The 27,668-nt window shown below is 41.6% G+C and overlaps 1 protein-coding gene across 2 annotated transcripts in view; it reads left to right on the top strand.

Moving 5' to 3' along the window:
• The window catches only part of LOC148030111 (mitochondrial import inner membrane translocase subunit TIM10-like), a 95,423-nt gene that overhangs the window by 16,865 nt on the left and 50,890 nt on the right, over nt 1-27,668 (top strand). For both annotated transcript variants that reach the window (XM_087686381.1, XM_087686382.1), the window contains 2 exons: nt 18,419-18,471; nt 18,634-18,672. In XM_087686381.1, coding sequence (XP_087542507.1) covers nt 18,419-18,471; nt 18,634-18,672 — 92 coding nt within the window. The remainder of the gene's footprint in view (nt 1-18,418; nt 18,472-18,633; nt 18,673-27,668) is intronic.

The following is a 27,668-nucleotide window of genomic DNA, read 5'->3' as shown; positions in this document are numbered from 1 at the left end:
TAGCTTTCTTTCATGGTGCGGACTGTAAAGCCTCCTTTACGGAGGTGGGCTCTCGTTCCTGCATAACACGGGTCATCAAACGATAGTTAGAGCAAAGAAGCTCCGTAGAATATGCCTGGTGCCTCCGTGACCGCCGTGGACCATCCTGCGGTCCCCACTCCTCAGGGACCCCCTCGATCCCTGAATCTCGGAGTGTGTCACGGGCCCAACGAGGAGGAGGCCGGACCTCTCCTCTTCTCTCTCCATCAGCTGAAGACTCTGGGATATCCACCGGTGGTAACGCCTCGGGGGTGACCGGTGGAACAGTAGACTCTGTATCGGAAACAGAATCGGAATCAAAAGGCGTAGGCTCCAAAGGAACTGTCTCGGGAGCCCAACTCTCCCCTGGATCTCCAAGAATGGGATGCTCCTCACCCGCTGCTATGGCCGGAACCTCCACGAACCGTACATCTCGACTGGTGGACACATCCCGCTTGACGGGATCATAAAAACGATAGCCTTGGGATTGAGAGCTATAGCCAACAAACACCTGTCTTCGGGAAGTTGCTTCAAATTTATCACGATGAGCCTTGGGAATGTGAACATAGGCATCACACCCAAAAACCCTAAAATAAGAAACATCGGGCTTAGTCCCAAAGTAAGCCTCAAAAGGTGTCATCCCATCAACGGCCGAAGTGGGGGATCGGTTAAGGATGTGGATTGCAGTAGCCACAGCCTTGGCCCACAGAAATTGAGGTGTCTGTCGGTGCTCCATCATGGTGCGCGCCATCTCGATCACACTTCGTTTTTTCCGTTCAAGAATGCCATTTTCTTGAGGAGTGTTAGTATTAGCAAACTCTTGGTGAATACCTTTATCTGCACAAAAACGAGTAAACTCATTAGAAACAAATTCACCACCCTTATCGGATCGCAAGGTCTTCAATCTTCGGCCCGATTGGGTCTCCTCAAAGAGAAGCCAATCCTTGAAGTGGGAGAAGGCCTCCGACTTCAATGCCAAGAAATAGGCCCAAGTCATCCTGTTGTAGTCATCTACGATCAACATGAAGTACGAGCTTCCTCTTAAGGACTCGTTCCTCATAGGGCCACAAAGATCCGTAGATACAAGCTCCATCGGTGAAGTAGACCGCCGCGAAACTTTGTTGGGAATCGCATCCCTATGCTGTTTCCCACGAATGCAGGAGACACATGGCTGCTGGCTCACCACTATATCCGGCAACCCTTGAACAAGTTGTCCACGTGACGCCCTCCGAAGATAATCATAGTTGAGGTGACCAAACCGAGCATGCCATAGCTCTGACTGTGTTTGAGAGGTAAGAAGAAGAGTAGGGAGGGTGGTAGAAGACGTTAATTTGTAGATGCTGTTCTCCTTATATCCTGATGAGAGAATCTTCCTCAACCTACGATCAAGGACTCGAACCGAATCACTGTCAAACTCCACCAAAAGGCCAAGGGAACAAATCTTATGAACCGAAAGTAGATGATACCCTAAACCTGGCACATGCAAGACCTCTGAGGTATGGGTACCACCACATCCATGGGGAATAAGCTGCATCTCACCCCGTCCTGCAATAGACACCGAAGAGCTATCTCCAATGATAATTTGCCCACGCGAAGGTCGCAACTGGGCAACACCAACTGATGAAGGAGTCATGTGCTGGGAGGCACCACTGTCAACGATCCACTCTCGAGCCTGGGGAGCTATCATCACAGCATCAGAAGCATTCGGTGTAGAGTCCTCAATGACAGCTAGATTAAGAAACGCAGCTGATGAGGGTGCAGCCACCGCTCCAGAATCCTTCGTGTCCTTCTTGTTGGTGTCCTTGTGTTTGTCAGGGCAATCTTTCTTCCAATGGCCAGTCTTTCCACAAATATGGCATGTGGAATCTTTGTCCTTGTCCTTCTTTGACTTGTTGTCCTCCTTCTTCTTCTTTTGGTCCTTTCCCTTCTTCTGAGAGGCTTGACCTGTCAAGGCTTCCGACTTGGAAGCATGCTGTCCCTTCAGTTGTTCCTCTTGGTCCAAGACCATAGGAACCAACTCGTCCCACCGAAGAGTAGACTCACGTTCCGAAGCAATAAGGGCGGAGTAAAAAGCACCGAATCGTGGCGGCAACTGGGACAAGAGTGTGATCGCCATGTCTTCGGAGGAAATCGGCTTCCCCGCATTTTGAACCTGCATCTGAAGCTGTCTAAGCTTGTTGATGTGCTCCCGCAACAAAGAAGACTTGTTCACGGACAAGGTTCGCATCTGCACCTCCAAAGAAACCCGCTTCATAAGGGTCATCCGGTTATATATCTGGTCAAGCTCCAGCCATATCTTCCGAGCCACCGTCAAGTGCTCGATGTGGGCTATCACGGCTGTAGTACAAGATAGAAAAAGAAAAGAACGAACTTGGGCATTCAGTTTGTCCCAGTGAGACTGTGCCTTGGCCAACTCCGCACGAGCATCGGAAGAGAGTTTGGACTCATCTCTCACCGAGGGCCAGTCGATCTCCTCCTGTACAAGCTCCGCCAAATCGTAAGACTCAAGGATGGCCAACATCATCACGCGCCAGATGCGGTAATTATCACCATCGAGCTTTTGATTTGCGGGAAGAGTCGGTAAGACAGGCACCTTCTGGTCCATGATCGTCTGGAACTCCAAGTCAATCTCTGTAGACATCTTCACTTGTAATGCCTTCACAAACGCAAAAGCAGCCCCCTCTGACTGTGAAAACGCAGCCTGCTAGGGCTTTTTCTTCCGCGTCTCGAACCTTCTTTACCTGCCGGAGGTGATGAAAAAGCAAAACCTGCACTTGAAGACTGAAAACTCAGCCTTTCTCCTCTTTAAACAGCATCAAACAGCAGCAAATCCACCAACTGGATTCCTTTTCCGCGCGCCCATGCTTGCTTCAGCCTTGTTACAATGCACAGCCCTCCCGCTCGCTCTCGAACGCTGGAAACGCAACCTTGTGTCGCAATGGAATCTCCTCTTCAGGTAGGTTCTTCACTCAGCCAACCCTTCTTCAATGCTTTGATACCATGTCAGAGTGCAGCGATGCGGAAGCGTGGGACCAAGACTGAGAGAGAGAGAACGCAGAGAGAAGAGAGAGAAAGAGAGAGTGGAAGATGATCTGCTATATAAAGTGTGCTGTATATAAAGATATGCAGATATGTACACGGGTGCAGTGCGCGGGACTGCGTGTCTCCACCTCGACGATGCAACCTGTTGTTCACCTCGAAGTCCGCGCAGTCTGCACGATCTCCAACCTGAAATCTGCAGACAGAGATGAAATCTGCACGAGTCTCCAGCCAGAAACTTGCGAACAGTGATAGGAGAGACTGCAGAAGATCGGCTATAAATAGCCAGAAACTGAGCGCCAAAAATAGGCAGGTCGCTGCAGCCGACTGGTGCAGTACCAGGTCGGATTGCTACGTGGCAGTCCGACCGGTCAGTCCGACTGGCTGCCAGGACAGGATCTGATCGCTAATACTATCAAAGGTAGAGAGTGGAAGAATGGGAGAGCTTCTTACCCGTTGCTTGCTTGCTTAAACCTTGCTTTTTCTCCTTCACTTCAGCCTTCAAAATTAGCCTATTTCAGTGGCGCCGCTCTGATACCATGTCAAGAATCGCGTGGTAGGGGGACTTGCTTGAGGTGTTGCGCTAAACACACACTGTATACATAAGAGGAAGCTCACTCAAGAACACAAGAAGAGAGATGGAGGCCAAAACGTTTTCTTGTTGATTTCTTATTCTTATTCCACACACTATACAATGTACACAAAGTATAGATAAGATACAACATAAAGGAAAGTGGCCTTCTAAGTCAAGCAGTGCATAATCGACTACACTAATCGACTGGCGTTATATCTTTGCCAGTTGTAGGTAGGTGTAACAAACTAAATATAATAAGTGATAAGTCAGTGGCTTGAAAACTGGTAAACACAGCAGTGTACCGCTGATGGGAGGTTGGAAATTGTGCACAGTCTGCTGTAAACAATAGGTTGAAAACAATGTTTGCTTTGCTTGGCGATGACTAGATGATCAGATCGCAGCAGATGATGATGTCACCAGCAGCTGATGTTAGCATGGATGAAGGTGCGAGCAGCAGGAGTAAACACGGATGGAGTGGCAGTGGTCTCGAGGGTTGGACAACGACGTGGGAGGAGGTTGATGGCTGAAATTTGCACGTGGAGTGAGAAACTTGCACAGACGGAATGAGGCTGAATGGGGGCAGCCTGTCTATTTATAGATGTGGAAGGGCGCCCGAAAAATTAGGGTTTCCACTGAACTCTCTTGAACTGCTCCCCGTTTTAGGGTTTTACTCTAAAAGAGCATTTTTAGTGTGTTTTGGGGTTGTTTAAGAGGCTAATCAGCAAGTAATGCATGCTTTAGCTCAACAAGGAGGACTATGTTTATAGGTTGCAAAAAGCCCTCTATGGCCTGAAGCAAGATCCTTGAGCTTGGTATCGGAAGGTCGATAGATTCTTCTTACAAAGTGGCTTCCATCGATTAGATCATGACCCCAATGTTTATTATAAGGTTTAAGGGTGGTGGAAGTGTACTAGTCATCTTCTATGTGGATGATTTGTTTATCACAGGGAGTGACTCCCAAGAGGTTGATTAGGCTCAGGAGATCTTGTGATAGGAGTTTGACATGATGGATCTATGGATCCTACACTTCTTCCTTGGCTTGAAGATCTATCAGATGACACAAGGCATCTTCATTTTCCAACATAGGTACTCTTTGAGTTACCTTTGGAGTTTGATATGATCGAGTATTAGCCTATTTCTTCCCCCATGGATCGAGAGTCCAAGCTTTTGGCTATAGAAGATTCCCTTCTAGATGCTACTTGCTATAGGTGCCTTGTTGGCTCGTTGATCTGGTTTATTCACACTCGGTCAAACTTTTCCTTTGTGGTGGCATTGTCTTCTTCTTTTATAAAGGCTCTTACACAACCTTATTGGAGAGTCTTTTTGGACGTTTTGCGTATAGGGGATTCGATCCTACAAGATCATGTGCGGAGAGGGAGTTACTATTTTTAGATGGAGTGACTCTAATTCTGCAAGAGATGTGGATTCAAGATGATTCATTATAGGTTATGCTTTCTCCCTCGGGTCGGGAGCTATCTTGTGGAGTAGTAAAAAGTAGCCTATTGTAGCATTTTCTTCTATAGAGATTGAGTACTGTGCCCTTTGTTCCACAACTACGGAGGTAGTTTGGCTCCGTCAAATGTTGGTGGAGATTGGCTTTCCTTGGATAGGTCCCACTTAGCTACATGTGGATAACTAGAGGGCCTTAGCTTTGGCAAAGAATCACGTGTTTCATGCTCACATGAGTAGTATGATTATGTATGAGAGTGTGTTAGAAACCACTTCTTTAGTTTATTCACTTTAGTTAGGGCTTCACACTAGCACCCCCAAAAAGGGTTTGCGCTCTCATTTTGGGCACTTTATTAGTAGGCGCCCACACAATGGTACGCTACCCTAGATATCTAGGGCCTATATATAGGTCACCTCTCCCCTCATTTACACACCACCATCCCACAGATTCATTCCTTTTGTTGCTTTGTTACTCTCTTTCACATTCTTCTCTCCTTTCTCCACCCTCTCCATCGCCGTTCACACCCTGTGAAGAGGACATTACACTTCGTGGCTTCTGCATCCATCTCCACTCGGCGTTCTATTCTTGTGTTCTACTACAACATTCTATTGCTGCGTTTTACTGTGGCGTTTTATTGCGGCATTCTACTATTGTGTTTTACTATGGGGTTCTGTTGCTGCGTTCTACTACGGCGTTTTACTGCTGTGTTCTATTGTTGTTTTTGCAGCTTGGTCCTCTTCTTGGCATCTAAAGACTATGCCTCGCTCCTTTGAAAGTTGGTAATTATCTTCTCTATCCTTGATTGTATTTGAGGAGTGTGTTCCACTCGAGGGTCAGTTGAGGGTGTGTTCCGCTCCCTCGACAGCTTGTTGCTGCCCTTTCTATGCAGAATACATAAAAGAACAGGTAAATACTTCATGAAGCAAATACCTAATCTCACACCCAGAAATCATAGTAACTCAGAACCAACCATAGGAAAGCATAGATACACTACATTCAGCACCACTAATCAGAAAATAGAGAATAAATCACACAAGACATGCTACAAACGAGATCAAGATTTCAGCCATGATGGCGCCAACTGCCAGATCATCTTCATAATTAGGTAGAAACATCATACATCGGGCGTGATTATCACCAGTGATTAGATAGACAAGAACACACAAAATGCCTCATCAGGTCATGTTTTTCAATTGCCCCCAAAACTGCACTTCATGAGGCAAACTTCATAAGACATGTAAAGGCTGCTTTACATAGGAAATAGTAATAACTAAGGTAATGCACCATTCTAAGGGTAAATGTAGTGTCAAGCCAACGGCTAACACCTGGCACAGCCCGGTGGATGGCTGGCACAGCCATGACTTGAACCCTTGAATGATTGATGAAGTCAAAATGCCTTATCCAAAACCCAACATATCTAGTGAAAAAGATTATGCCTTACCCACAGCCTTTCACCGTGAAGTAAGCCACAAAGAGTAACCATAAGTAGAGCCTCTCTAGTAGGATACTTATAGCCCTCTACTGCAGTTGCATAAGCCCCTCAAAAGACAGTCAAAAGAAAACATAAAGGCATAATCCCAGAGGCATACATATCAAATATGATGTAAGTATGATGAACAAAAAGAGAATCAGATCTGATAGTTCTATATCAAAAGAACTTATGAACTATGAGGCTCATGAGCATCATTGCAATCTGTAACAGATTGCTCCTGGACATGATGCTCCTGCAATCCAAAAGATGCAATATCATGAACTGTATCCACCATATGATCTTGAATCTTAATCTGCTGATTTATATCCTGCAAAACATTATTAATATCAGCTTTGACCATATCTACTGCATCCACAGACAGATTTTCAGAACCCTGAATTTGCTTAACATTCTGCAACCCAGACACTACATCCATCATCCTATGATGGTCGGCTTGCATACCATCCAACTTTTCCTTTAACATATCTTTCTCATGAATCAATTTCTCCATCTTTTTAGACACAAATGTTTGCTGTAAAACTGCATATGACCGAGAAATAACTTGAGACATTCTAGCAGCTATGCTAACCCATTGATCATGCATAAAGGAAGTCAATGTAGTTCTCATTGATGCCAAATCTTGCTGCATAAAAATAGAGCCATCAAGATCAACCTCCATATCTCTCAAGATTTGCTTTTCCACTTTAAAAAGAGGTTGTAAACGGGCATTCAATAATACCCTTTCAGCCTTCAACTTAGCATTTTATTTAGCCAACAAATCCAATTCACCACCAAACTTATCCTGCATATTAGCTGTCCATTCCTTAAATGCAACAGAAGACAATTTACATTTAAGCAACATATCGGCATACTCATCAATTTGCCTTTTCAAAGCATCCACCTCATTCTCATGTAATTCCTTCATTTTTTCGATTTCAACTTGCATAGAATCTCTTTTAGTTTTCATGGACTCTAACTGCTCCTGCAAAGATTGCACCACACTTAACGGCACCATTAGCATGCATATCCTGCATGAACCGATGTAACCTTGCAACCAAAGAGCAAGCTTCACCAAGACTTTGAGGAACATATCCATCATGAACCACTTCCCTGTCATAAGACAAACCCATATGCTGCTGCATAGTATCATTGTGCTTTGGTATAGGCATAGTCTCCATCTTCAACTTGGAGAATCTAACCTTCTTCTTAACCCTTGAAATGAGCACATCTTCACGAGCATTGTCATTCTTGACATCATCATTTAACCATGCTGATATATCTAAAGGCACAGTGCATCCCAAAGTACTAGCATGTGAAGCTTCAGGAGATGAAAAAGTCATAAACAAAGGATCCACAAACTCCTTTGACTTAACATTCTCAAGATCATTCAATGCATTATCATGAGACAAATCTTTATCATAACAGTCAACCATTATCCCATCCACTAATTTCTGCCTTTTAAATGTAGTAATCTTGTCCATACTTGGAGATTCCCAAAGTGATGGATGCAATGTTGGACATACAACCTGCAAATGAGTATATAAACTAGCCAACATAGGTCCAAGTCTACTTTTTTGCTGCTGCTTACGAATTGTTGGCACATGAACTTCATGCATCAATTTGTCATATAAAGTTCCTGACCAATTTGGAATCCCAACATTTTCTGCATACCATAAAATACCAAAGGTATCCTTTGTTATTACATCAGGCTTTATGAACAATAAAAACCGCTGCATAAACCATTTGATGAAAAACCTCCTCTTTGCATCTGCATGCCTTAACACATACTGATTTCGAACACTTGTAGGAAGCCTAAACTCCTGCTGCATAGCTTCATGTGTGCACCGCCAATGCTTTGGCCGATCATTAAGCGCAAGAGAGAAAACATGTGCTAGTAGAGTAGGAGTAAGCTCCAATCTTCCGCCAACTTTGCTACTTTCTCGAATCATAAGTAACTGCTGTTGAGCATGTATATTATTTCCCCAAGCCTCCCATGGTAGCTCCGCATAATCAAGCAACCCAATTTGCATTAATCAGCCCTTGGTATTGGGTTCTTTGGTATCCATGAGTATAGAGCAATCAAGCATAGGAGTAGGCAACTCACTGTCATCTTCACTCGACATTACAGAAGGCGTTTTTGGCGTGGAATTCTTGACTTTCGATGGCGTTGTATCAGGTGGACTATCACTAGAGTCATCATCTTGGTCCAGGACTGCTCTCGGCTGCTGTCGTGCCCTCTTAACAGGTAGCTTCGAATTCTTCTTTTGTCTGGTCTTCACCATGGCTGCATCAGCGACGACCTGCTGCGAATTAGGAATGAAAAGAGATGAAGAAAACGATGAAGCTTGATGGCGTGAAGTCGTAGAGAAACGCTGTTGAATAGGCGCAGGCGAGAGCACACAAGTCTTCTTAGCCATAATTTGCCCTTTTTCCACTTGCCTTACCTGACCATGAGTTAAACTCCTTGAAAACAGAGACATGGTAACATACTGATTGCCACTTGTACTTCCCCTAAGTTGAACATGAGAGTCTTGTTGCTTCAAACCCACCTCATGCAACTGAAACTTGATAAGTTCACACAATAAAAATACCAATAGAAGTGGAGTTGAAGACAGTTGATCTTCTAAAGGATCACATAAACATCCCAAGTTAAAAGGTAGATATCTTTTCAAAGCACAATTTTCCATGGCCATGATACCACTTTGCCCAATCATGATTGTAGGACAAAGAAATTTAAAAAGATAATCCTCATAAAGTAAATTCCAAGAGCCAACTTTGAATATCATATATTGCCACCACTTCATGTAGTACAATTGAACCTTTACATTGAGATAGAACAATTGACAAATAAATTGCACTTCATAGAGCACTACTGAAGTTTGCCTCACTTTTTCATGTTCACCACAAGTGATACACAAGATAACATCATCAGCTAATTGCTCACCATAAAAGAATAGTTCTTTTTGCCAAAAACCAAGCCAGAACACCCTAAAAACAATAATGAGAGTCATAGAATCATAAAGTGCTCCATGAGGTAAGATGCCACAGATTACTCCATGAGGCAACAGTGCTGAAATTTGAACCAAATTTAGTGCAACTTGTTTTTGTTCAACCCCATAGAGTACCTTATCATAATCCGGTTGAACTAACCTTCTTAATCTAAATCCATTCACTGCAGGCTTAATAATTTCACCCTGTAAAGTAGTCAACACAAAAGTGCCTTGACCAACATCTTTCAAAACTTCATAGGGACCAGTGTACCTTAACTTTAACTTCCTTGGGTGCTTCCCAATCCGTGAATTATACACCATAACCAAATCCCCTTCTTTGATTATCTTCTTTTTAATATGCCTATTAACCCATGCCTGTCTTCTTGACTGCACCACCCCTTGAAGGTAGTGAGCTATAATCCGATCTTCCTCTAACTGGAACAACTTCAGGAGCCTATAATGAAGTGATTCTTCTGGACACAACCTATAAGCAACCGCTATCCTCAAACTAGGCACAAAAAATTCCATGGGAACAATTGCCTCAAGTCCATAAACCAACTTAAAAGGAGTTAAGCCTGTTAATACCTTATATGCTGTATGAAAGGACCATAACACCGAATCTAACTTTGTATCCCAATCCTTACGGTTATCAGCCACAATTTTCTTAAGAATTCGAAGTAAAACCTTATTTGAACTTTCAGCCTGTCCATTTGCTTGAGGGTGATAAGGTGTAGACTTCTTATGAAGGATCATATGCTTAGCAGTAAGCTCTTTGATTACTTCATTCAGAAAATGCGTACCTCGATCACTTACCAACTCTATGGAGCATCCAAAACGGGTCATGATATTAGAGTACAAAAACTGAGCTACACTTACCGCTTTATTATCCCGTAATGCTTTGGCTTCAACCCACTTAGTACAATAATCGGTACAAACCAGAATATACTGATTCTTACTCCGACGAGCAGCTGGCTTGATGGGGCCCACAAAATCAATACCCCACTTTTGAAATGGTTCCAAAGGTAAAACTGGATGATCTTGCATTCGATCTCGAGATTGAGGTTGACCCTCCTTCATACAAGTAATGCATTCTTTAGCATATTGATGCGCATCTTTGAGCACAGTTGGCCACCACAATCCCGCTTGAAGAACCTTTCTAGCTGTAATTTGACCAGAGAAATGCCCTCCAGTTATTCTTGCATGTGCTTCATGGAGAACTGCAGGCTGCTCTTGAACAGTTACATACCTTCTTAGCACATTATCAATGCCTCTCCTGTAAAGAACTCCCAAAATAACTTGATAACTCTTGCTTTGTAATGCCAATCTTCTACAGTGGTCTCTAGACAAATCTGGAGGCATCACTCCATGAAGCAAAAATTGTAACATTTGATCATAGAAGGAATTAAATTGGCTTACTTGAACATTGAATAATTCTCCATCAGGCAACTGATCATTCACCCCCACTACAGGGTCCACTGACTCAATTCTACTCAGAAAATCAGCCACTGCATGCTCTTTACCTGGTGTATATATTATTTTGTAATCAAACTCTTGCAATAATAACATCCACCTTGCCAATCTTCCTGTAAGCTGTGGCTTGTTAATAAGATACAGCAAAGCCTGATGATCCACATGAAAAACAACTTGGTTTCTGAACAAGTAATGTCTAAATTTTTGCAATGCAAAGATCATCCCCAAAGCTTCCCGTTCAGTAACAGTATAATTCTTCTCAGTTGTTGTAAGCCGTTTGCTTGCATAATAGACAGGTCTGAACCAACCAACAACCCTTTCCTGTATTAAGACTGCACCTACTGCAATATCAGATGCATCGACAAATACATGAAACGGAATATTCCATTGTGGTGGTTGCAAAATTGGTGCTACAACCAGCATCTTTTTCAATATAGCAAAAGCTTTATCCTGGTCATGCCTCCACACAAACTGAACCCCTTTCTTGGTTAACAATGTTAGTGGAGCACAAATATGAGCTAGATACCTCAAATACCTGCTATGCCATTTGACCTACCCCACAAAGCGCATCACTTCTTGAACTGTTGTAGGTACTACAACCTTTTGAACTGCTTGAATCTTCCTTGAATCAATAGCCATACCCTCTTCTGAAATAATATGCCCCAACAGAACTCCTCTTTTAGCAGCAAAAATAGATTTGAAAGGGTTAAGGGACATCCCAAATTGACGGCATCTTTCAAAACAAAGTCTAAGATACTGCAAATGATCCACTTTCTTACCAAATACACAAAAATCATCTATGAAGACCCTCATAAAAGATGTAAGATAAGGATCAAAGGTTTTATGAGCTGCACCCTGAAATTTTGGGGGTCCATTCTTCAAACCAAAATTCATGACAGTACTCACAAAAACACCCCATTCGGTTACAAAAGCTGTCTTATCCATATCTTCCGGATGCATACGAATCTGATTAAAGCCAGAGAAACCATCCAAAAAACTATAAATCTCATGGCCCGCCACATCATCCAATAAAGAATCCGTGAAGGGAAGAGGGAATGGGTCAGTAATAGTTGCTGCATTCAACTTTCTATAATCTACACAAACCCGTATTTTGCCATTCTTTTTAGGCACCACCACAATTGGTGACAACCAAGTCACTTCATTAACAGGGCGGATAAAACCCACTCGAAGAAGTTTGTCAATCTCTTCCTTCACCTGTTTAGCATAATTAGGATTCATACGATACCGTTTCTGCATAATGGGCTTTGCATCTGCCTTTAAATTAATTCTATGTTGACACACCTTTGGATCAAAGCCCTTCATATCCGTATATTCCCAAGCAAAAATATCCTGAAAGTCCCTACACAACTTAATTAATTGCTGTTTGAAATCTTCCTCAATGAAAATACTCACCTTTATCGGCTTAGAACCTATTTCAGCTTCCAAATACACTTCTTGGACATCATCCTCAAAGACTCTAGCTGACTTATGCATAGTATGCTCATATTTCAGCTCTGCATCTACAATAGCTTGCTGACTCACTTTGTCTAAATCCTCCTCTGCATCCAAAGAAGGCTTCTTTTGGTCTTTAAGTGTTCCCAAATCAGTGTTTTTACTTCCCTCAGAAGTAACATTACTTTCCACCACCAAATTACTATTCTGCTGCATGAAATCACTACTCTGCTCCATGAAGTCACTGTCTTGCTTCATGGAGCAAACAGTTTGCTGCATCAAATTACTCTGCTGATGCATGGGGTAACTGTTCTGTTCTGAAGATAAAACCACTTCTGATGATAATACCGCTGGAAATACCCTATATTGAGCCAAAATTTTCTGAACATCCACTTCAAAAACTGGTACAACTGTGGGGTTAGCTTGCATAAAAAGTTCCTCCTTATCATCCTCAATCTCAGGTGCAACATTGATTGGTTGAGCAACTAACGGACGGTACTTAGGTTCCAAAATTACCCGACTACTTGTGGACAACTTGACCTCCTTACTTCCATGAGGAATAGCCACTGTATTTGAGCCCCAATCCTGCTTCAACTTGGCTAGTCTAATCCAGGTCTTCCCAACAGCATATTATATGAATCTCCTAAACCTTCCATACGAAGAACAACAAAACTAACCTTGAACTTCAGCCCGGCTATCCGAATAAGATGATTCTTTAATATTCCCAATGGCTGAATTCTTCTTTGATCTGCCATTTTAACTTGAAATGGTGCTGCCACAAGTCCTTGCAACTTATGTGCCAAATACATCTCTTCAGGCAAAATATTAACTCCAGAACCTCCATCTAGAAGAACATCATCAAATTTGCTACCCAAATAGTCAACTTGAATAGTTGGAACTTTATAGTCTACCACCGCCATCAGTGTGGGAATCATCGCTTGACAATCTGAAGTTTGCTCTCGATCCATAGCATAATGCTTAAACACTCCATCCTGATTTGACATAATCTTAGCTAAAAGCTTCTCTTTAAACCCTGGAATTAAATCAAGGATTTGTTCCAAAGTCAACTATAATGAAGATTTGGCTAGTGCAGCAAACAACTCATGAGAACCATGCAATGCCTCATAAGGCTTCAAACTTTGTGAGTGTTTACTGAACTGCATTCCTGGCACAAACATATCCTTCTGATTTTCCTCATGAAGCAGCTGACTGTCTTGAACTTCATGAGGCAATTCTGCAACTTTAAGCTGTTTTGAAGTCTGTTTTTTGTGCAACTTTATAACTTCATTGGAAGCCACTTCCCTAGCATTTTCTTGATCTTCCCAATTAATCTTTTGCTTAGCTTTTGCTCTGGTAATGGCCAAAACTGCTGTCTCATCCGGACAATCCTCCACAACTATGCAATTTGAACAGTCACAGCTCACTTGCGGCTCCAAACCATGCTTAGTAACATTTAACACACCCTTATATAGCACTTATTTCTGTATAGCTTCACAAACTTGCTGGTTCTTTTGATGACTTGCTGCCTCACTCTCCATGACTTCTGCAGGTAACTCTACTAGGACTACTGCTGCGGGTGCCGATGGTTGCTATCCACGGGGTAGTCTTGCCGGTTGCATTTCTTGCTGCTCCCCGGTCTGCATTCCCCTTTCAGCCCTATGGCGTACCCATAACTCACAGTTAGGTCCAGACATGTGTCCCTGCCTACCACAGTAATAGCAAGGTCCTTGCTACCTCTGTTGAACATTATTCCACTGCCTTGGCTGGTCAGTACCCCATTGCTTAGGTGGCTGACCCTTCCTACCAAAGCCTCTAAATCCTCTTTGTTGTGCCAATTCAAGTGCAATTTGGTTAATTGGTGCCGCCGGAGATGCTGTTTGCTGCCTTGCATTTCGTACAACTGGATTATACCAGCATTCTCTAGCCTCATGACCCACTTTTTGACAAATGGTACATGATTTTACACTTTTGGAAGTTGTCAATACTCCCATCCCCAACAGTTGCTTCTTAATTTTCTTTTCCAACCTTTTCTCCAAGCCCGTTTTTTCCTCTTTCTCTTTCCCCTTCTTGCTATCCCTAGAAGAGGTTTTATCTTTCTTGGATTTCTTTTTGTATCTCCTCTGTCTACGCTTACTTCGATCATCATCTGAGTCACTTGATTCGGTTTTCGACTCAGAGCCTGATGAAGTATCTTCCTCCTCACTACTATCCTTTGAATCAGAACCATCAGAGTCAGAATCTGAAGAGTCATGTTTACTCTTCTTCCTGGATCTACTCTTACCAAGCCTCTTTTCCACTTGCTAGGCTGCCTCAACCAGCCGATCTATACTATTATTGTTTCCAATTTCTGCATTAGCAATTGCCGCTGCAATAGCTTTGTCCAAACCCTTAACAAAATAAGAGTATTGTAACTCCATAGAAGGTCTATCTTCCTGATTCAACCTGTTTAATAGATTTTTAAATTTCTGTGCGTAATCCTGCACTAACATTGTCTTCTGCTTGATCTGCTTCAACCTTTTCAACACATCAGTAGCTGTCTTATGCTTTCTAAACCTACTTAAGAAAGCGGTTTTAAGATCAACATATGTGGTATAGTATCCAGTATCATGAGTACTATACCAATCCATAGCTTTACCCTTGAAGGTTGCAGCAAACTGCTGTAATTTAACTTGATCCCCAAACATATTGTTGAAGCCACTGGCCAACCACCTTGTCTCGAACTGAGCGACATGACAATCCGGGTCTTCCTTCCTCCTCCCTGAGAATTTAGATGCCCTAACCTTAGGGTTAAGTGGTGGATTAGGATTCATAATTCGGAACTTCTTCTTCTTCAATGGGGGTAAGGGATCAAAAGTTAAAGACTTCCTAGCAGTACCCATTGGTCTCCTTAACAGGACTGCACTTCCTAACACCAAATGCTGTAATCGCTGTGCTGCACGATCCGGAGGAGTTGAAAGATCTTGTAAGTTAAGTACTCCTTTTGCTTCATCAGGAGAGCTTGAGGGAGATTCAGTAGACGACGCAGGGGAATGATACACAGTAGCGGTACTAGCAGCAGAGGTACCAACATCTCGGAACTCCTCTCCAAAAGATGGAAACTCCCCCTCATCCAGGGTGTTAATTCCTCCTGCTTCCCAGCTGTCATTCTGCAATAACTCCCTGTGTTGTCCTGCCAATAACTCCTGTAATTCTCTGGATTTGCTTCGGGTCAGAATAACATTTGATCGGTATGGGTAATTCGTTGACATATATGAAGAAATACAAAGTTAAACCTGTAATCTGCATCATGCTGCTTGAAGCAATATACCACTGCCCCAAGAAGCAACTAGATTTTCAGATATATATCATCAAAGAAAAATATTTCGACTATGGTTCAACATCCAGAAATAAAAACTACATAAAGAGTGTTAAATTGTCTTGGTTCTGGTTTTGATTCTTCATGCAGAAAACTTCTGCTTCACGCAGAAAACTGTTGCTTCGTGCAGCAACTGCGAACATATGGGCTTAACCTTCATCATTCTGAATAATGTTTCGACATAGAGGTTCCAAGAAGGCAATGGCAGGATCGCCAAAGTGTTGCTGCCCTTTCTATGCAGAATACATAAAAGAACAGAGAAATACTTTATGAAGCAAATACCTAATCTCACACCCAGAAATCATAGTAACTCAGAACCAACCATAAGAAAGCATAGATACACTACATTCAGCACCACTAATCAGAAAACAGAGAATAAATCACACAAGACATGCTACAAACGAGATCAAGATTTCAGCCATGATGGCGCCAACTGCCAGATCATCTTCATAATTAGGTAGAAACATCATACATCAGGCGTGATCATCACCAGTGATCAGATAGACAAGAAGAACACACAAAATGCCTCATCAGGTCACGTTTTTCAACTGCCCCCAAAACTGCACTTCATGAGGCAGTAAACTTCATAAGACATATAAAGGCTGCTTTACATAAGAAATAGTAATAACTAAGGTAATGCACCATTCTAAGGGTAAATGTAGTGTCAAGCCAACGGCTAACACAATTGTCCTTCACCTTCTAATGATTACTTTGATAGCCCATTGCCCAGAGGATTGTGTTTCACTCCCTTCATAGTGTGGATTTCCCACAAGTGTTACCACCTGACTTAGACATGACAGTGCAGTCATCTTTTGAGCTTTGGCAATGCTGTATTAGCTAGACAAACCAACAGCAAAGACTTCACAAAATAAGAGTTCACATGCCGTGTAACCAAAAATCTGATCAGAAACGAAGGCCAATTGTTGAAAAATGAAGAAAAACCAGTCTAATATTGCTAGAAACAGCAAAAGTGGCTTGTAAGATAGCCTTGGGCAGCCCATTGAGGCATCCGTAGTTTGATGCCTATTTGTGGTGGGACATTTTAGGTATAAAGGAGGGTAGAGGTGTCATCTTTGGCATAGTTCTTTTTTGGGCCTAAGATGGGGTGTTGAGTCACTAATTTCAGGGTTTTGAAAAAAATAAAATAAAATAAAAAATATATATATCATGCATTAACCCCTAATTAGTTCTCCTTAAAACAGCCCCAAAACACATTTTATGATGAATTACCAACAATGATTGGTTTTGTCTTTGGGGCCTGGGCTATAGGAAAGGAGGACCAAAATCCTCTATAAATGGAGTCAGTGCTTGTGCATCTCTCATCCATCGTTGTCTTCATCAGCTGACACCCTCCCACTATTGTCCACACCCCATCTGGAGGAGCTGCTGGTCATTTTTCAGCCCATTGTCATCATCCACCTGCCAATGTCCACGTGGAGGACATTGTCATCTGTGAAAAATGTACTCCAGCTGCTGTGGTCTGCATCTAAGAGCTGTTCTAGCGTGGAGGACATCGTCATCTGTGAAAAATGTGCTCCAGCTGCTGTGATCTGCATCTAAGAGCTGTTCTAGCGTGCTATGATTTGTTTTTGAGGCCCTCCTTCAGCAGGCTACTTCATCCCTTAGCTGGTGGCTTTAGTTCCCACACTCTTACTGCTGCATTTCAGTTCCCACCCTTAGCTGGTGGCTTCAGTTCCCACACTCTTACTGCTGCATTTCACAATCCATCATGAGTATGACACACTCCTTAACATTTTCTTCGGACACCTTTGCCTTGGTTCTTGAGACATGGAGGTTTGAGGCTCATTCATTGTATCATCTACATTCTCGTTAGTCATGTTATCATTTTGCATTCTATAAATTGTATTCTTCGTGTTATCATTCATTTCATATTTTCTTTGTTTGCCATACCCTTCCTTCATAGTGGAGGCAACATGGGAGTCACTTTGCTCCCTCGAGTTGCTTCTCTAACTTTCTTCTGATTGAGGACAACAATTTTCTGTAAGGGAAAAGTGTTGATATCCTCAGGCATCTTGGATGGATGCTCATAGCATTGACCTTTTGCCATTGACCAGTAGGTTAATAGCTATGAATGTGCCCCAAAGGCTAGGGCAGTTAAGGGTCCTTACAATGTGAATATGCGTCAAGTCCCATGGCTAGGGTTTCTAAAGATCCTATAAAATAGTGCTTAGGGGTTCAGTTGTGCTAAGATCGCCATGCTTGGACTTTAGACCCTTGGTAGCTTCCTCCACACATGCAGATGGTATGAGTTCAGGATATGTGAGATCAACTTGAGCCTTGATATGATGTTAGCGTGTTGTTTGGTACCATGCTTGGCGGTGAGCCTATATCCGCTCTATTGCTGTGAAATGAGCTTGATGTCTATCCTTCTGTGTCTTTTCTCTATGCTTGCATGGTTTGTGTCATGTCATGTGTGTAGGTTGGATATACAAGGGAGTTTGAATATATATTGTGGCCTCATGAAAAATATCGGAAAAAGATCGCGTATCACCTTAATGCTTTATGGAAGTACTTTACCTGCAGTATATCCCTGTTTTAGAAACTTAAAGGCTTGCTACTTTATGCTGTGGTCTTTCAGATGGTTGGCATGGCTAAGCAGGAGATGGAATATAGAGTTGAACTCTTCAACAAGTAACTTTCTCTACATTCATGTCTGCTTCAGCTTCATTGACAAAAGAAAGTATTGGCCATAATGGACATAAGGAGATTTTATTTTTAATTTATGTTGTGTTGTTAATGGCAGTGCTTGCTTTTTGATGGCTGTCCAACGGATTGTATGTTGCTTATGTGTAGGTTAACAAGCTCTTGCTTTGACAAGTGCATTGAAAATAAGTAAGTATTGATTTTGAATATTCAACTTTTTTTTTGGGGTTTTTTTGCTTTATGAAAATTTATATAGGCATTCGGAACCATTAACTTCACTTTTTGTAATAATTTCTTAATTTTTTTTTGTTTCTTGACTTACATTTATCAAATTTGATGTGTTTTAAAATATGAATGCTTTTGTGTTGTCACACCAATGTTCCAGATAAAGTTAATTTTCAAGGGTTGATGTTACTAGGAAGATTAGCACTGGACAATGTATTAGGAACATTGGGAAACAAGTAGAATGTAAACTATCTACATCACCGAGTGAAGGAAAATCATGCAGTGATGTTGTTTTGTAAGGAACCATGGAAAAAAGAGAGGCTAAAAAATTGAAGACCCAGGACGATCATAATTTCCTACTGTCCATATTGTCCACCACAGGATCTGGTTCATGATGATGAGGTAATTTATCAACGACCAAAATTATTTGCCAAAATTTGTATTTAGGAAATCTGCATTGGAGTTGTGCAGTCCAATGATCAAGTAGTGACTGTGAATCAAGACAGCTCCAAAAGAGATGATGGACAGTTGTGCAGGCCCATCAAACATGTCCAGAAAAGGGACCTTTGTTTCAATGCAAGTTGCTTCTAGGTTTCAAATGACATACCTACTAGCATCCTCGTGTGTCGAAGGTGGTGTAAGCAGGCCTTTGTACACCCTTGTGGCTGAGATATCATTTGAAGGATGAAAAAAGCTTTGTTACTATGGTTCAATCCTGTAATATAAGGCATGAGGAAAGGGAAGATATTAGCTCAAAAGTCGTTTTTATTCCTTCAAATGGGCATACTATGCATCCTAAGCCCAAAGCTTCTACATGGTTGTGGAAAAGTAAGATTATACCCATCAATGTCAACTGCATAATTGATTATCTTAATGCCATGTTGTGCCAAACATGTACAAATGTGCATACATAATATTTTGTGGTCATTGTTTATTTATAGTTCGGTCTATTGCTCTATTTGACTACGCATATTTTGACAGTCAAATGTTTGCAACTTCACAACCCAAATTGCTAGCTATGCATACTACTTTATAAACTCTTATCTACTAGACTTGTAGTCCATTGTCACTTTCACTAGCATTCATTTATTGCTCCATGATGTGGGCGGCCAAATACACAAAAATAGTCACAAGGTTGGGTTATAGATATGTTGTCTTGCATTTAAATGCACTTAGTAATATACATTCCCTACCCTTTGTTGCTTTAACTTTGATAGTAGGTTAGAAACATTGGAGGGCGAATGCTTAATAGGTACTTGGAATAGCCCCTCTCTCAAATCTGAGTCACCCAAGAAATTTCTATTTTCTCTTTGTGCTCTCTATTTATCCTCTCCTTTTATGAATTATGATGGAATGCTCAAATGGTTTGTTCTTGATTGATATATCCTTTCATTCAAAAAGGTTTAAGACATAGTCACAAGTAATTGGGAACATGGATGGTGATTAGGAGCAAAGAGTTGATTAGAACAACCGAAAGCAAGGGATGGGGGTAGGGGAATGAGAGCAATATTGAAAATCCATATTACACTTAAAAAACCAAATTTTCAAATGTATCCTTAGAAAACTTTTTATGTTTGTTTACATGTTTCTACAACTCCATTATTATGCTCTATGTGAAATACTATTACACTTATTTTATTCCTTCTATCATTATGGTGTGGACATACTATGCAAAAATAAACATTTGACTTTCTTGTTGGAGAAGGGGTTTTTTTCCATGCGAACACCCACATGGTGCAACTCTCTGTCTCTCTCTCATTGCTCATTGCTCATTGTGTGTGTGTACGTGTAGCTAGCATCGATCCAGTAGTAGTATTAGAGCCACTACTGCCAACTAGCTCTTGAATTGCTATTGTTGCCACTGTTGAGCCCTCAACTCAGTTTTCTTTGAGCATGGCCTCCTTCTATTATGAGCTCATGATTATTTAGATTATCTTTATAGAGTAATTGCATTATTAGGATGAGTTAGAGATTTATATGATCGTATTTTAGTTTAAAATCTAGTTGAGTATTTATGCTTTATAGGATTGTAGAATGCTCAAGTGTGAAGAATCTCTAGGCGATTGTAAAGTAAGTGTAATCTTATAAAAGTATATATATTAATATAATAAATAAGTAAATTAATAAATAAATGCATATAATATTTGTATATCATTAATAAGAAATGCTTATTATCAGGTTTTCAGTGGTGTATTTTAACAGACGGATTGAGGGTCGAAACTACCCATCGCTCAAGGATGACACTACTATCACGATCTCTTTTCGTGGCCTTAATGAGTACTTCACTCCATACCTATTTGAGATTGTGTAACGTACGCTGTCCAAGCACGTTTTAGCAGTCCATCAAGAAATGATTCTAAGCATCATTTCCCGTCACTTCCATGGAATGTTTCGGGATTTGTCGCCTAGGGTTTCTCAAGTCTGTCTCGCAATGGAACGTTTCCAGTCGAACCCACTAGGATCGACCTGAGATTTGGATTTCTAGTAGTCAAGGTCTGCTGACAGTATTTTAGCATCGGGCTTTGGACGTTCTACTTTACGCAGAGATACCCAATTTGAAGCAGATCCATGTTGCACTTGGTTCAAAGAGAATGGGAAACGAGAGGGATGTGTCGCTCAACCTCTCTGCCCATAGGGCATAGTCTCATTCCGGTCCCCCAAAACGGAATCTGGTTCTAATCTAACAATACCTAAAGGTCGAACAACGGTAAAACCTTGTGAGAAGCCTTCTAATTGTTTGGGACCGCCCTATCTTGGGGGGGTTCTGCCCACCTGCTTTTCTCAGTAGGCGTTTTTTAGTTATCTAATTAGGTCTTATCACATTTATGTGTGACATTTAAAATCAGCTTCATTAATTAAGCCTTTTAGGAAACATGGTTCATTTGTGTAAGTTATGGCACAAACTCGAATACAGAGCAAGCAATTCTTTGACAAACAAGTTTAAACAAATTCCTTAACTTATCTTCACGTTAATCTTTGTCTCTTGCCCATATAGGAGAAATTATGTATCTCTTTTGTTCAATAGAAGTATCCGGTCCAAATCGCATGGCACCATAATTTCCATCCATTATCTAGAATAGGATCTTTCAACGCCTTAGACGTTGGGCTCATGGCAATCTACAACTCTGTTTCGGACTAGGCAAGGGGTGTCCAGAGCTCCATTGACCCCAAGCGACCTAGGAGTGAGATATAATTTCCGTGGTTGGCCTTTTCACCACTTGACCTTCGGCCGTTAATCGAGCAGTGCCCACTTGGGTTGAAGCGCGGTGTGACCTTGGAGATAATCCACCCATGCAAAATATCTTTCCTTAATTAATCCAATTAAGAATAAAACATAATCAAGGCAATCAACCTAATATCATCTTTTAAGACAACATTCCTTCATTCCCATGGCAACTTGTTATCATAGACCCCTGCCATGCATTTACCCTCAAACACAAGTACTTGGAATAATCATCCAAATCACATTCCGACAATCGGTTTAATGCAAAAGCATTTAGAACGTTGCTTGATCAATCAATAAAAACAATGGTATCCTTTTCCAAACATTGCAAGAATAGTTGCGACAACCTTTTCGTTGCGTATTTGCTCTCCCCCTTGGAATTAGGAGCAGTTCCATGTAAAATTTACTTAACATACCCTTCTTCCGACTAAGGCATACGTTAAGGTTTCAAACACTGTACAAGACATAAGTTCTAGTAGTCACTTATGTTGATCGATAACCCAATCTTCCTTCCAACAAGTACAAAAGCATCGGTCTTTCCTTCGACTTAGGGTTTCCTAATCCCTAGAGCTCTCCACTTGCCCTTGAAGCTTGGAATTATAGTTTGTACCTAGTCCAATCCCTGAGTTGGGTTGATGAAGGTAATAGTTGCCAGACGGACCCCAATGCATTTTAGTTTTAGCCCTTATGATTGTTATTTGTGCTAACTATGCATAACATCAAGATTCCAATCTACCAAAGATGAGCTATTAGTTCATATTGTTAGCAAGAGCTTGGGCAAAGCCTAGAGTTTTTGGGATGAATTTCCTTTAGTCTCTCTCATTTAGCAGGTCACATCCACATGACTTCTTGGCCAATGCTTCGCTTGTAGGATGATTGAACACCTTGCAGTGGATTGCACCAGGACATGACATTGATAGGCCTCCTTTAGAAATGAAGGAATCCATGGACTGAGGCCATGGAGGAGGAGCAAAATGCTAGAAACAAGGTAATGGCAAATAGAGGGGGAGATAGCCCTAGGGACAGTGAGAGCTCATGGGCGAGGGACACAGATGGGGGTAGGAGCAAAGAGGTCTAGAGCCATAGAGACAAGTGGAGGGATGGTGGAGATCGGTCAAGGATCTTAGGTTGCTAGTCCATGTGGTGCCACCTCAACCTCCTATGGCTTCCATAGACACTCCCTTGGTTACCCAGAAGCGAGAGATGCCATAGGCTTTGATTGTAGTAGCCCCATAGAGGCAGTGATATCAGCAGTCCCCTAGGAGATTCGGTCCATCGTAGATGCACCATGGTCTCTTGGACTCTTTGCCCATTAAGTGAAGATCCTAGAGGTGATTCCATCATAGGTCCATGATACCTAGTAGGTGGGGGAAGTTGAGGAGATCTAGGAGAGTGAGTCGGAGGCAGAGGACTTGGATGCATATTTAGAGGATTTCCCTCCATTACATGCTATAGAAGAGCTAGTAGAGAGGACATTTGAGAAGGTGTGTGCTAGGGGTATACTAGGAGGCAATAGAGATAGACGTGGGCTATAGAGCCACATCAGTCTAGAAGGCTAAGATGCATTGCATGAGGTCACTCATGTGGGCTATAGAGCCACATTGGTCTAGAAGGCTAAGATGCATTGCATGAGGTTACTCACATGGAATGCATGAGGCTTCAAAGGATGAGATTTCAAGTAGGGCTAGAGCTATTGTGAAGAAATACCCTAACACAAAAACTCAAACACAATCGTATGACAATAGCACAAACTGATAAAGAACACTGTTAGGGTTAGGGTAACTTAGAGGCAATGAACATAGTGAATAAGAAATTGAATGAATTTGAAAAGATACAATGCTCATGCAGTAAACAGACTATGCATTGAAGGAATATTGATCCTTGAATTCCTGTGTCTCGAGAAAGTATGAGCTGAAGAGTATGTCATATTCTGATAGATCTCGAAATGCAGCATGGCAGCCTGCATAGGTTTTTGGTAGCAGCAAATACAGTTGTGGGCAGCCGGATCAGTGGTAGATAGGCAAAGGGGAGAGAAAATCAGCAAATGCAGCAGTTGGTGATGATGTGGCAGGCTAGTCTGAACAGCAAAATGCAGGTAGTTGGGTTGGTGCACCCAGCATCAAAATGCTCGAGTCTATGGAGTGGTTGAGGGCAGGGTGGCAGGCAGCTGGTGAAAATGCAGTAGTTGCTGCCACATGGTTGTTGGCGGCAACAAGAAAATTAGGCAGGAATATTTGGCCAGGCTGAACAGCAATATCATTTGGATCTTGCATATCAAAGGAGAAATGAGAGAGGGTTTTGATTCATATGACTCAAAGGAGTTGTATGAACCCAACTTGACCTTGTCGAGATGAAGAATATGGGTTGCTAGATGTCTCGAATGTCATATGTCCTCCATGATCAGAGAGGTGATCAATCCCACAAATCAGTCTGGATGTAGTAGCAAAGCTGGTAGGAGGGGTGTAAACTTGACTATACATGATCCGCAAGTACTCTTCAAACTCCTTCTCTGTCAAGCGACTAAAATTTGGAGCATGAGACGAAAAAGAAGGTGAAGGTGAAGGTGGGATGTTGTCTTCCTTGCCGAGTCCATAATGCCTCCTCAAGGCCTCCAATGATGGAGAAACCTAATAAGACATCATGGGAGCCCTAGAAGAAGGTGTCTAAGACATTATGAATCAGCTTCGTGTCATTTGTGTACCTCGCACAAAACCAAGCCTCCACAATATCCATAGGATACTCTTTACAAGAGCGCTAGCTCTGATACCTTGTGAATAAATACTAGGGTTTGCACTTAGGAAATAGAGAAAGTACGACCACAATTGAAACACAAAGACTTAGACAGTGGTGTGGGAAACTCAAACCCTAAATGCAAAACTCAAACACAAACAAATACGAAAAAAATAAAATAAAAAAAATATATATATATATATATATACATATACATATACATATACATATACATATACATATACATACATACAGATAGATAGATAGATAGATAGAGAGAGAGAGAGAGAGTAGTTTGAAGTGAATGAATGTTGTAAATGAATGAATGAATGTAAGAGTGTGCAGAATGCTTAAGGGTAGAGTTGAAGAGTGTTGGAGTGTGACGTCCACAATGGGAGATGGATCCGAAGTGTTATAACCACCGGACTGAGTAGTCGGAGTATGGGAAAGTGCAAAATACTAATCACCAAGGTAGTAGGAGACACAGGGGACAGCATAAGACACAGGCTAATACAGTTTGTAGGTGGAGGTTAGCTTGTCCCCAAGTTTGGAGGTGTAAATGCAAGCTGATCTGTGTGTCGATGATGGGGAAATTGTAGGTGATTGGTGGCAATTGAAAACATAGTAGTGTGAGACTCTTGGACAGCAAGGCGACAAGAGGGATGGAGATGCCATGTGTCGAAGAGGATGGTGCTAGAGGGGCTAGATATCAGAGGAAAGGTGGTTGGTGGTTGAAATTTGCATGTTGGAATGAGAAACCTGCACACAGGGATGAGGTTGAATGGTGGGTAGTCTCTCTATTTATAGATATGGAAGGATCCTTCCAAATTAGGGTTTTGCATGTGGGATACATAAACTCTCTAGAACCGCTAATCGTTTACTGAAAATTTTGGTATTTTATTGTTTTGGGGTTGTTTTAAGGAGCAAAGTGTTAGAGATTGACATCCCTTGGATAGGCCAGACACATGGCAATTTGGTCGTACGGCAAGTGATATCAACAAAAGTAGGCAGTAGTTAGCATAGGTGCCACGTGGCATAGGAGGTCCAGTCGGATAGATTTTGGGCAGTCAGCTGTAGCTGATCTACATTACTTTTGGCATTTCTTTTGGGCTATTTATTTGGTGTAGCCTCCACACACTTTCAATCATTTTGATCACAGGTTTCTAGATTGGTGAGTGGAGATCACTTCGAGGTTCATAGACTATGAGATCTTCGAGGTGGAGACATACGTAGACATACATTTTGCACGGGTGTATCTATCTGCTTCCTTATACAACATTCTTCATTGCAGATTTTCTATGTTTGACTCTCTCTCTCTCTCTCCCCTCTCTAGTCACTCTGTGTCTTGGTCATATGCTTCCGTATCACTTCACTTTGACACTAAGAAGTGGGTAATTAATTTTTAGCTCAACAATGCTAGGTGTAACCCAAAGGTGTGAAGGATGGAGATAGAGCCTTCCCCAAAGCTACATGAGCACCACACGGAATTGAAGGTGTAGAGGTTCTTAAAGCTGTCTATGTTTGACGGACCTCCCAGTGTGGTGTGTGTAAAACCTTGTGGTGTTTGATATGCAAAAGTGAAAGTTATGAAAGGAAATGGTAATGCAACTGAAGAAGTAGGTGGGATGGGTGGGTTTGAAAATTGTGATGATTGATTAAATTGATTTTGGTTTTGATTAGATGGAGGAAATTGAAATGATGGTGAAGATGTTGAATGCAAAGAAGATGATGCACCAAGCTTATTTTGACTATTAGAAGCATAATGAAAAGAAGGAAGGGAAGAAGAAGAGATACCAAACTTTGTCTTATAATCACCCCTTCTTGTATTGACATACATGAGTGGGTCTTCCATGGGGGATTTGCAATGTTTTGCATATGGCACTCTTGCTTCAATTTGGTCTTTACTAGCATGTTAAAAAGGTGGTAAAGAAAGAGAAATAGAAGAAGAAACAAAAGTAGAGACTTGTGTACCTTGTACCAAAGTAGAAGAAATAGGTTGAAAGTATGAAACATTCTCCGAATCTCATTTTTCGAGAGGGGAGCCCATCCCTAATGAAGGTCTTGATGGCCGTGCAACATCATAAAATTTGTGCACTACATCTGATGAGAAAGAACCAAATATACATTCTTCATGTAGCTTTTCATTGAAGACTCGTTGACATAACTCTTTAGACTTCTTGGCTCTAAAAGCCCAGATTAGTAGCAACTCCTCATTGGTGATGTCTTCAATGAAGTCATGGGAATGAAAGAAATGCAATGCCTTTTGAAATTCATGGAATTAATAGGGATTTCAGAATGCCAGGCCATCCATTGTGAATTGGGGCAACATTTGGCCAGTTGGTGGTTCTATTTGTGCAATTCTTGGGTAAAAATCAAGGGGCAATGGGCACAAATTGCTTGTTGATTGTATGTATAGCAAGGGGCTTTTTGGATTAGCAAAAGAGATTGTGGAATCTCAACTTGTACTCAATCCATTAGCAATTAAAGTTAAAGAAATATCGAAAGGGGTGCCAATTTCGGGGCCAACCGGGTGTTTATTGTCGAAGATTATTAAGGTAAATTGTGCATTTAAATTTATGTTTATTTGTTGAGTGTAGTAACTAAGTGTTTAATTAGGGAATTACCTCCAAGAAGGAAGGTTGGTTTCATGGTTCTATTATTGGGATACCACTCAATCCCTTGATTTGGTGGGCCCAAGGTACTTGATTGTAAGTCAAAACTTTATATTGATGCTGAATTTTGCTCTTAGTTGAGAAATTATAGTAATATGTCTTCATATAGTGAAATGTAATTAAACAGTGATGATGCCTCTGGATATAAACATTTACATGGGAATGAAGAAAATGCAATGCTTGACCTCGGACAAGGCTCACAAACTATGGACAATAAGCTAAAAATGTTTGGCAAGATGTAGGGCCTTCAAGGCATAATGAGGCTGATGACCAGCAAAGTGAAGAGCAATTTGAGGACTAGTTTAAGAATCAGATGAGGACAACAATAAATCTCT

The sequence above is a fragment of the Lygodium microphyllum genome, chromosome 10 (assembly GCF_053477565.2).
Source record: "Lygodium microphyllum isolate KBCC chromosome 10, Lygodium_microphyllum_v1.1.10, whole genome shotgun sequence".
NCBI lineage: Eukaryota > Viridiplantae > Streptophyta > Polypodiopsida > Schizaeales > Lygodiaceae > Lygodium > Lygodium microphyllum.
The sequence above is the reverse complement of the archived record's forward strand: the minus strand, read 5'-3'. Positions and strand labels throughout refer to the sequence as shown.